The sequence below is a fragment of the Vicia villosa genome, linkage group LG3 (genome assembly GCF_029867415.1).
Source record: "Vicia villosa cultivar HV-30 ecotype Madison, WI linkage group LG3, Vvil1.0, whole genome shotgun sequence".
Lineage (NCBI taxonomy): Eukaryota > Viridiplantae > Streptophyta > Magnoliopsida > Fabales > Fabaceae > Vicia > Vicia villosa.
In genome coordinates, this window is record NC_081182.1 from 205,827,040 (window position 1) to 205,837,427 (window position 10,388).

Consider the following 10,388-nt stretch of genomic DNA (forward strand, 5'->3'; position numbering starts at 1 on the left):
CTTACATGTGATGTCATCACTCATGCAATAAAGTTGTAGGGAAAATGTTATTTAATTCGGACCAATGAAAAGCTAACACTTGGGACATCCATTCAATAAAGTTGAAAGAGTGAATACTTAATTTGTTAGTTACAAAAATGACCTTTTATTAGTGCAAATAAATTTTGGTCAAAGGGTAATTTATGCAATTTGGTCAATCTATTATTAATGAATAGATAGTAGATAGTAGAAGATTATTTCTTGAACACCAAATTGACCAAACAGTGGTCCCTAAAAAATAAAGCTAATTTGTTCTTCTTCTTTTTCTTTCCCTCCCCATACCGTACCTGTACCAGCTGTGCAAAAGGTTTCAAAATGATCCACACCAAACACCCCACAACAATCATCCAAACCTAACAACATGAAAATATTCCTCCAAATTTTGATTTTTGTCTATAAATTTTAATTTTTTTAGTGTCCCAGGGTGTAGTTGATAAAAAGAAGAAAAAAAAAGCAACTAAAAAATTGGCACTTGGTAGAAACTAGTATTCAACAACTTGAAACACCAGACACTTCGCAAAACAACAATCTATTTTCCTTCACTTCCTCCTTAAAAAAAAAGAAAACCACGCGCGATAACGTATATACCCACGCGCCACCGTTTCTAGAAAATGAAGACACTGTGTGCAAAGACCGTCACCGTCTCATGAAGGAAGCTGTCTACGCGCGTCACCATCTCGCCGCTCCACACTCCGACTAATGTCGTTCACTTCGCCTTACTGGCACGGCACTCTCTACATTCGCCGCCGGTGAGCCTCTCTCAGTCTCCGATAACACCCCCGCCGTGTTCATCAACCATAAAACAACCACTCCTATACCCTCCACCGCCACGAAAACCACAACCACCGTCTCCTTCATCGTCTTCCTTCCACCACCGTCCTCCTCCGCAGCAACCGTTTCAACCTTCATCTTCTCCCACTATAACCTCCTCTCCACTAAAACTCCCTCACATCCTCTCTTCTTCCACTTCCTCCACCAATCAACACCACCACCCTCGCCGCCGAAACTCCCTCACATTCTCTCCGATTCAAGCCCTTCTTCTACACACGAAGCAACTTCTCCAACAATTTGAATGAACTACATCCCGAGACCGAACGAGAGGAGGAGGTTGAGTGTAGTGAATGGGGGAGATCATTACAGCACAACAACATCTTCCGAGGAGGGCGATGAAGAGGATGAAGAAGAAGATGATGATGGGGTTGACGGGGATGTTGAGTCAAGATCTGAGATTGGGACGAGATCGAATTTTGGGTCATTGTCAGCGGCTGCAAAGGGATATGTTGCGGCGGTGGGGAAATCAGGACGATGTAGCATCATCTTTGACGGGTGAAGGGGTAATGGAGACGAAGATGGTGGTGAAACATAGAGATTTGAAGGAGAATTTTGATAAGGCTGCTGTTGCTAGTGATCAAATTTCGGAGATGCGTGAGATAAGTAAAGCTCAGCCTGATCGAAGTTTCAGGTAATTGAGAAGTGAGTAATATATAATCTTCAATTTCATTCATTTGTTCTTGTTGTGAAAAACGATACCAATAACAAAGTATAATAGGGAATTAGGGAAGAGAATTAGAATACAAGAATTGGTTATAACTGTTATTCTTTTACTTTCTCTTAAAACAAGATTACAAGTTTACAAGAATAACAAATAACCTCTCTCACCCTAAATTAGGATTTGCAGCTTAGCAATGATGAGAGACTAGTATGCTATTTATAATAAAACCTAACATACTAACTAATGGGCTTTTTCAGCAAGGCCCATTACACAAGCCAACTTAATAAACAAGCTAACTTAACAAATTAGGGTTTAAACACTAAAACCTAATTTAACATGCTAACAACTCTAGCATCTTCGACATCTGCATGCTAGACCCATCTTCGACTACAGCATGCACACTTCGACACCAGCATGTGAACAATCCTTCGACTTCATGCTTAACTCTGTCAAACTGTCGAACCAAGAAGCTACCCTTCGACAATACTAGAGTTTGATCCAATATCTCACAAATCTCCACCTTGGACCTAACTCTACAACGTCAAGGAACAAACTAGCTTTCTTCATGCAGCTTTATCAACTGCATACAGTGGAAAAACTTGCAACTCGGCAATGTCTTGGTGATCATATCAGCAGCATTGTCTTCAGTCGAAACCTTCAGCACTTGGACTTCTCCACGCTCGATTACTCCTCTGACGAAATGCAGCCTCACATCAATGTGCTTAGTTCGCTCATGATAGGCTGAATTTTTCGACAGGTGTATTGCACTTTGACTATCACATTTAACAGTGATACCTCGACCTTGAAGTTTCAGCTCATTCGCAAAACCTTCAAGCCACAATGCTTCTTTCACAGCTTCAGTTAGGGCAATATACTCCGCTTCAGTGGTTGATAGAGCAACAACCTTCTGAAGTGTTGCTTTCCAACTAATTGCAGTGCCAAACATAGTGAAAACATATCCAGAAATAGATTTTCTGGAATCCATACAACCTGCATAATCAGAGTCGACATATCCTTCTATTACTGCTTTACTATCTTCACCCAAGGTTCCACCATAAATTAGGACTCTATTCAGAGACCCATTTATGTACCTTAAAATCCACTTCAATGCTTGCCAGTGAGCCTTTCCAGGATTCGCCATGTACCTGCTTACAAGACTTACTGCGTATGCTATGTCGGGTCTAGTACAGACCATAGCATACATCAAAGAACCGACTATATTAGCATATGGGATGCTATTCATATAGGCTCTTTCGACATCAGTACTGGGACACTGATCAATACTCAGCTTGAATTGAGGGTTTGTTGGAGTCACAACTGGCTTCGAATTCGACATACCAAACTTTTCAAGAATCTTCCGTAGATATGCCTCTTGAGATAGACATAACTTCGACTTCTTTCTATCTCTTCGAATGTCAATTCCAAGAATCCTGGAAGCAGCTCCCAGATCCTTCATATCGAACTCCTTATTGAGTTCAACCTTCACCCTCATCACATCTTCGACACTGTTGCTTGCTATGAGAATATCATCCACATAAAGCAACAAAATAACAAATGAATTACCAGGTCGAAATCTGAAGTAAACGCAGTGGTCGAACTGACTTCTAATGAAACTTATGCGTGCCATGAACTTGTCGAATCTCCTATTCCACTGTCGAGGAGATTGTTTCAGACCATACAAAGATCTCTTTAACTTGCACACATAATCTTCCTTCCCCTTTTCGACATACCCTTCAGGTTGCCTCATCAGGATCGTTTCATCTAGATCACCATACAAGAACGCAGTCTTCACATCCATCTGTTCTAGTTCAAGATCGAACTGTGCCACCATGGCAAGCAACATTCGAATGGACCTATGCTTCACAACAGGAGAAAACACATCATTGAAGTCGACACCTTCTTTCTGAGTGAAACCCCTTGCAACTAACCTTACCTTGTATCTTTTCGACGTCACTCCTTCAATTCCTTCCTTAACTTTGAAAATCCATTTACAGCTGACTAACCTTGCCCCAACAGGTTTCTTGATCAGTTCCCAAGTATGATTATCATGAAGAGATTTCATCTCATCATCCATGGCCTTCAGCCATTCAGTCTTATTTCGACTCTTCATAACTTCCTTATAGTCTCTAGGTTCTTCGTCTAGAACCTCACTTGCAGAGATTAAGGCATAAGCTATAAGATCTGCATATCCAAGTCTCTGAGGTGGCTTGATGACTCTTCTCGACCTATCTCTCGACAATAGGTAGTCATCGTCAGTTTCCTCAACTTCAGCATCTTCTGCTTCTTCTTCGACTTCATCTGGGATATGCAATTCAGCATCAACATGCTCCACCTCAACAGGAATCTCTACCTGTTCCAGCTCTTCGTCAGATGTTTCTGTACTTCGACCAACATCATCAGTTTTCTTAAAAGCCATTTCAACTTCATTGAAAACTACATCTCGACTGGTGATACACCTCCTGTGACCTGGCTCTAGGCACCATAGCCTATAAGCTTTGACTCCTTCAGGGTATCCCATGAACATGCATTTCAGAGCTCTAGGTTCGACCTTGTCTTGCCTAATGTGAGCATAGGCTACGCAGCCAAATACTCTCAGTTTGTCGAGATCTGGTGGATGTCCCGACCAAACTTCTTCAGGTGTCTTCATATCTAACGCTGTCGAAGGACATCTGTTTATCAGATATGTTGCTGTCGAAACAGCCTCAGCCCATAACACCTTCTTTAAACCGGCACTAGTCAACATGCATCTGACTCTCTCCAAAATAGTTCGATTAAACCTTTCAGCCAAACCATTTTGCTGTGGAGTACCTGCAGTAGTTCTATGCCTTGCAATACCAGAGGCAGCACAAAAACTGTCGAATGCCTCATTGCAAAATTCAAGGCCATTGTCGGTTCTCAACCTCTTGACCTTTCTGCCAGTCTGATTTTCAACCAGAGTCTTCCAACTTTTGAAATTCTCAAAAGTTTCATCCTTAGTCTTCTGGATGAATACCCATAATTTTCTGGAATAATCATCTACTATGGATAGAAAATACCTTGCTCCTGAATGTGATGGACACCTTGCAGGCCCCCAAAGATCAACATGTATGTAATCAAGGGATCCATGTGTTCTTTGTTTGCCTTTGTTGAACTTCACTCTGCAAGATTTTCCAAGTACACAGGGTTCACAAAACTTCAGCTTTTCGACTTTGTCTCCACCAAGCAGATTTTGTTTCCCTAATTCGACCAGACCCCTTTCACTGACATGGCCCAATCTCATGTGCCAGATTTCTGTTTTCGACAAAGGTTTCGTGGATGCAACATTTGTCGAACCACTTACAACTTCAGCCTCAAGGGTATACAAGCCTTGTTTCTTCACGCCTCTCAAGACTTCCTTCGAACCCTTCATGACTCTTAGGATACTTTTCTCTCCTTGGAAAACATATCCTTTCTTGTCGAATTCACCAAGAGAAAGCAGATTTCTCTTCAAATCAGGAACATACCTGACTTCAGTCAACAACCTTATTGACTCATCATGGAGCTTGAATCTCACAGATCCAACACCTGCAATCTTGCAAGCCTTGTTGTTTCCCAGCAATACTGATCCACCATCTTGATCACATAATTCCTCGAACAAGTCTTTGTTTGGAGTCATGTGCCAAGTGCAACCTGAATCCATAATCCACTCCTTCTTAGAGTCACTGCTTGAAACCACAAGAACATCAGATGATTCGAAATCATCTTGAACAATGGCAGCGTTGCCATTATCCTTACCTCCATGATATTTCAAGCGTTCAGGGCACACCTTTCTTGTGTGACCCTCCTTCTTACAATGGTAGCATCAAATGCCAGATGCTTCGCCACTATAAGTCTTCGACTGGCTTTTGCCTTTCTTCTTGTCGAACTTACCATCCTTTCGTAAGAGTTTTCCTTTAACGGCCAAACCTTCGCCAACAGTCGAAGGTTTATGCTCCTTTCGTTCATTCAAGTCCTTAGAGTACAAGGCTGATTGAACTTCTTCAAACGTCAGGGACTCCCTTCCATACAAGAGAGTTTCTTTGAAGTGAGCATGTGATCGAGGCAAAGAACACAATAGTAACAGCGCTTGATCTTCATCATCGATCTTCACATCAATATTTTCAAGATCAAGAATCAGCTTGTTGAACATATCCAACTGCTCAGCCAATACTTTGTCTTCAATCATCTTGAATGAATACAAAGCTTGCTTCAGGTAGAGTCGATTTACCAGCGATTTGGTCATATACAAACTTTCAAGTTTCACCCATAACCCTGATGCCGTCGTCTCCTTTGATACCTGCCGGAGAACCTTATCACCAAGGCTCAACAGAATTGCGCTGTGTGCTTTCTCGATCATAGTTGTCTTCTCCGCTGCCGTTAATGCAGCATTCATGGCTGCCTCTCCCTTCAACGCTTCCAAACAACCCTGCTGAACCAGTAGGGCTTTCATCTTCAAGCGCCACAGACCGAAATCATTCACTCCGGTGAACTTTTCAATCTCATACTTTGTTGAAGGCATCTTCTCCACGCTCACCGCACCAATTTGTTGTGAAAAACGATACCAATAACAAAGTATAATAGGGAATTAGGGAAGAGAATTAGAACACAAGAATTGGTTATAACTGTTATTCTTTTACTTTCTCTTAAAACAAGATTACAAGTTTACAAGAATAACAAATAACCTCTCTCACCCTAAATTAGGATTTGCAGCTTAGCAATGATGAGAGACTAGTATGCTATTTATAATAAAACCTAACATACTAATTAATGGGCTTTTTCAGCAAGGCCCATTACACAAGCCAACTTAATAAACAAGCTAACTTAACAAATTAGGGTTTAAACACTAAAACCTAATTTAACATGCTAACAACTCTAGCATCTTCGACATCTGCATGCTAGACCCATCTTCGACTACAGCATGCACACTTCGACACCAGCATGTGAACAATCCTTCGACTTCATGCTTAACTCTGTCGAACTGTCGAACCAAGAAGCTACCCTTCGACAATACTAGAGTTTGATCCAATATCTCACAGTTCTCTTAATTTTATCCATGTTTCTTTTATTACAATTCATAGGAAATTCCGGGCAAGTTTTAATTGCTTTGAAACGAATGGATTGGGTTAATTTTTTAAGCATTTATCTTTGTTATAGGTAGATTTGAATTAGACGATTTGATTTAATCTTTGATTGCAGAAACTGTGTATCATTCAAAATTTCAAATAGTCTATTGAGCAGCCTGAGCTCCACATGGACATCGAAACCAACGTTTGCGGTGAAGTACCGGCTCGAGCCCGGTTCGTTGGATGAACCGGGTGGTCTGAAGAGTCTTTGCTCCTCTTTGGAACGACTTTTGGTTTTGGAGAAGAAGCTCTATGATGAAGTCAAGGTAATTTTCTAGCCATTTTTTGAGACAGTAAGTAAAGGAAAATGAAATGAGTGAAGCTATGCACTATGAAGTTTAGTATGGTGTGATGTTGGACTTTGGTAGAGTAAGGTCATAGCAGAATTTGACTGTTTATTTAGTGTGAAAATGACATCTTCCTTCTTCTGCCCTTTTTTTCTTGCCTTGTGTATTGACCAAAATAGCCCCTAATGTTTGGTTGGGACCAACCGGCCAACCTTTTTTATTCTGGATTGTTTTTAATAATGTTAGATATGTCGAATTTAGTCACATAAATGTTGTTTCCAACTTAGCTTCCTTTTTACAGAACAGAAGTTTGTTGCTTTTATTTTGGCTAAAAGCCTAATTCCATACGATTTATGAACCGGGTATATATGCTAACACGTTCTACGAATTCTTGTTGAATATAGTCTAAAGAAGGTGTGAAGATTGAACATGAAAAGAAATTGTCAGCCCTGCAGAGTCAAGAATACAAAGGAGAAGATGAAGCCAAGATATTCAAAACCAATACTTCTATAAATAAGCTGCAGTCACTAATTGTTGTTACATCACAAGCTGTGTCTACCACCTCGACCGCTATTGTTGGCCTTAGAGACTCCATTCTTGTTACTCAGCTTGTTGAGTTTTGTCATGGGCTAGGTTGTTAATCTCAGATAGCGGCGCGTAGCGCCGGACCTCCCAAATGCTATAGCGGCATAGCGGATAGCGGGATGACCGCTATTGTGAGTTTTTAAAAATCAAGCTAAATACTTAACATGAAAACATAGATACTAAAATAGGTTCCAATAACATACATAAATACTAAAAATAGGTTCCAATAACATACATAAATACTAAAAATAGGTTCCAAGTTCCAACAACATTCGTAATGACTTGAAAACAAAAGTTGCAACATACATAAACCAAAAGTTGCAACATACATAAACTAAACATAATATCAAAATGTCTAAATCAAATTCTAAACATAAACAAAATGACTAAATCACATCCGCCTCATCTTCACTTCTAAGTTCCACCACATTAATATCATCTTGCTCATCACTTGATTCAATTTCAAACACTTCTTCTTCTACCTCCAACTCCTCATCTCCATTAGATACTAATGTAGCAAGTCTATGCCTAGTAACTCTTGTTGGTTCATTAGCCCCAATGGCATTACCAACAACTTCCCAAGTCAAACCCTCCTCTCCTAAAACCAAATCATCTTCCAATATTCCATTTTTATCCTCATTTTGTTGCAACCATTCATAACATTCATCAATATTGTTGAGGAGAATAGGATCAATTAAATCATTGCTATTGAAGCGTTCTAAAAGAGCTTGATTGTACTTCACAAAAACCAAGTCTTGTAGCTTTTGATGCTCTAGCTTGCTTCTCTTCTTAGAATGAATCTATAATATAATTTGTATAGATAATTAATTTCAAATCTCACAAGCTCCAATCTAACTACATAAAAAACTATTAATTTTTAACTTACTTGCTCAAAAGTACTCCAATTACGCTCACATCCCGATGAGCTGCATGTTAGGCTCAACACTTTTATTGCAATTGTAATGCAATAACTAATTAGTATTGAGTATTCCTTTTTAAATTAACATAAGAGTGGACTTTAACTTACCAGGGGACATTGTTTCCTTCATTCTAACTGCAGAAGGCATGCCAAATGTGCCACTCGCCTTCCGATACAAAGCAATCTGAGATAGAATTTTGTCATTCTCTATTTCATCTATTGAAAGCCTTTGAATGCAAGCAAAGAGCCCATCTGTCACTTCTGTGTCTTTGCCAATGTTTGGATCATTGTAAAAGTGTTGTGGGTTAAGGAAATGCCCAGCAGCATGCAATGGACGATGGAGTTGGCACTCCCATCTACTATCTATGATTTTAAAAATATCAGAGTACTTACTCTCAATACCATTGAAAGATTTTGCTATACTTTCCTTTGCCCTATCCATTGCCTCATATATGTACCCCATTGCCGGCTTCTTCTCATTATCAACTAATCTTAAAACTGTCACAATCGCCCTCATTGCCTTAAGAGAGTATAGAACATCATTCCAAAATGATGTCATGAGAACAACAACACATGCCCTTTTCCCCTTAACCTCTTTTGATGTCTTTGTGTTCAACCATGCTTCTGATACAAACATTCTTCTAAGATTGTTCTTTAGTTTATACAATCTTTGAAGCGTGAGAAATGTTGTTGCAAACCTTGTATCTCCACTCCTAATCAATTCAGCTCCTTCGGTAAACGTCCTCATTATGTTAAGGGTTATGGTATGGTTGTAGATGAATCCAACAAGAAATTGTCCTCTTGTTATGGCCCTCTTAACAGTAGACAACTTTCCTATGTCTTCTAACATTAAATCCAAGCAATGTGCAGCACATGGAGTCCAATAGAGTCTAGGATATTTTTCCTCTAAATATTTTCCTAAGACCAAAATAAATGAGCTAAATAAGTAACCAATTTTAATCACATTAGTAGAAATAAGTAACCAGTCTAAGGAGAACATTATTACCTGCCAAGACATAATTGCTACCATTGTCACTCAAAACTTGCATGACGTTTTCTTCTCCTATCTCTTGAACAAATGAGTCCAACAACTCAAATATCTTCAATCCGGTCTTCATGTAGCTCGAACCATCAATACTCCTCACAAACATACTCCCACTTGGAGTATTAACCATAAAATTGATCAATGTCTAAGACTTACGGTCTGTCCACGCATCCGACATAATAGAGCATCCAAATTGAGTCCGCTCTATCACCAGCCCTTGTAACTTTGTCTTTGTGAACTCTAGTTCCTTTTTGAGCAAGGGAACTCTAAGTTCATGGTAACTAGGAGGCTTCAAGTGCTGCCCATAATTTCCAACAGCTTCAATCATTAACTTAAAGCTTTTGGATTTCACAACATTAAACGACAAGCCATTTTGATAAAAGAAACGAGCAATGTATTGATTAGTTAATGCCCTTGCATTTTCCACACAAGAATCTTTGATGGATGTTTGCATTTTAGCTATTGACAGTGTCTTCTTTTGTGATACTTCTGGATTTTGAAACAATATCGTATCCATGGGGCCTTTAGCATTATTCTTGGTTCTGGCAGCAGCTGTTCAACGCCTTTTTCCTGCTCTTAGGTTTGATATTTCTTGGACAGCATCTTCATCCTCTTCATTGACATTAACTTCTGCCATATATGCATCACTTGCAGCTAGTTTTTTTATCATAACTATCCTGCAGAATTTTCTTAATGTCAGCTGGAATTTTTCTGCAAGCTCTAACTTCTCCCCTTATCCCCAATTGATGCTTCTTAGCTCGCGTTATTCCCCCTTTTGAAGGATGCTCACAAAAATCACAAACAATAGTTTTTTTGCTTTGATCTTTATAGGAGTTCCACTGCCAAGCTATGTCAATACCTTCACCAATAGGTTTAAAAAAACCTTTGTTGTTGGAAGTTT

At 39.6% G+C, this 10,388-nt stretch overlaps 1 protein-coding gene and 1 pseudogene across 1 annotated transcript; one reads left to right on the forward strand and one right to left on the reverse strand.

The window, feature by feature from the left end:
• The first annotated feature begins 981 nt into the window (after positions 1 to 981).
• Positions 982 to 7,579, forward strand: LOC131659786 (nitrate regulatory gene2 protein-like; annotated as a pseudogene).
• Positions 7,580 to 7,909: 330 nt separating this feature from the next.
• On the reverse strand, positions 7,910 to 9,617 carry LOC131659787 (uncharacterized). Its single transcript, XM_058928924.1, has 4 exons — positions 9,449 to 9,617; positions 8,551 to 9,360; positions 8,410 to 8,468; positions 7,910 to 8,323 (listed from the first exon to the last, which is right to left on the reverse strand). The coding sequence occupies exons 1-4, from the start codon at positions 9,615 to 9,617 to the stop codon at positions 7,910 to 7,912; spliced, it is 1,452 nt and encodes a 483-aa protein (XP_058784907.1).
• Positions 9,618 to 10,388: the final 771 nt, after the last annotated feature.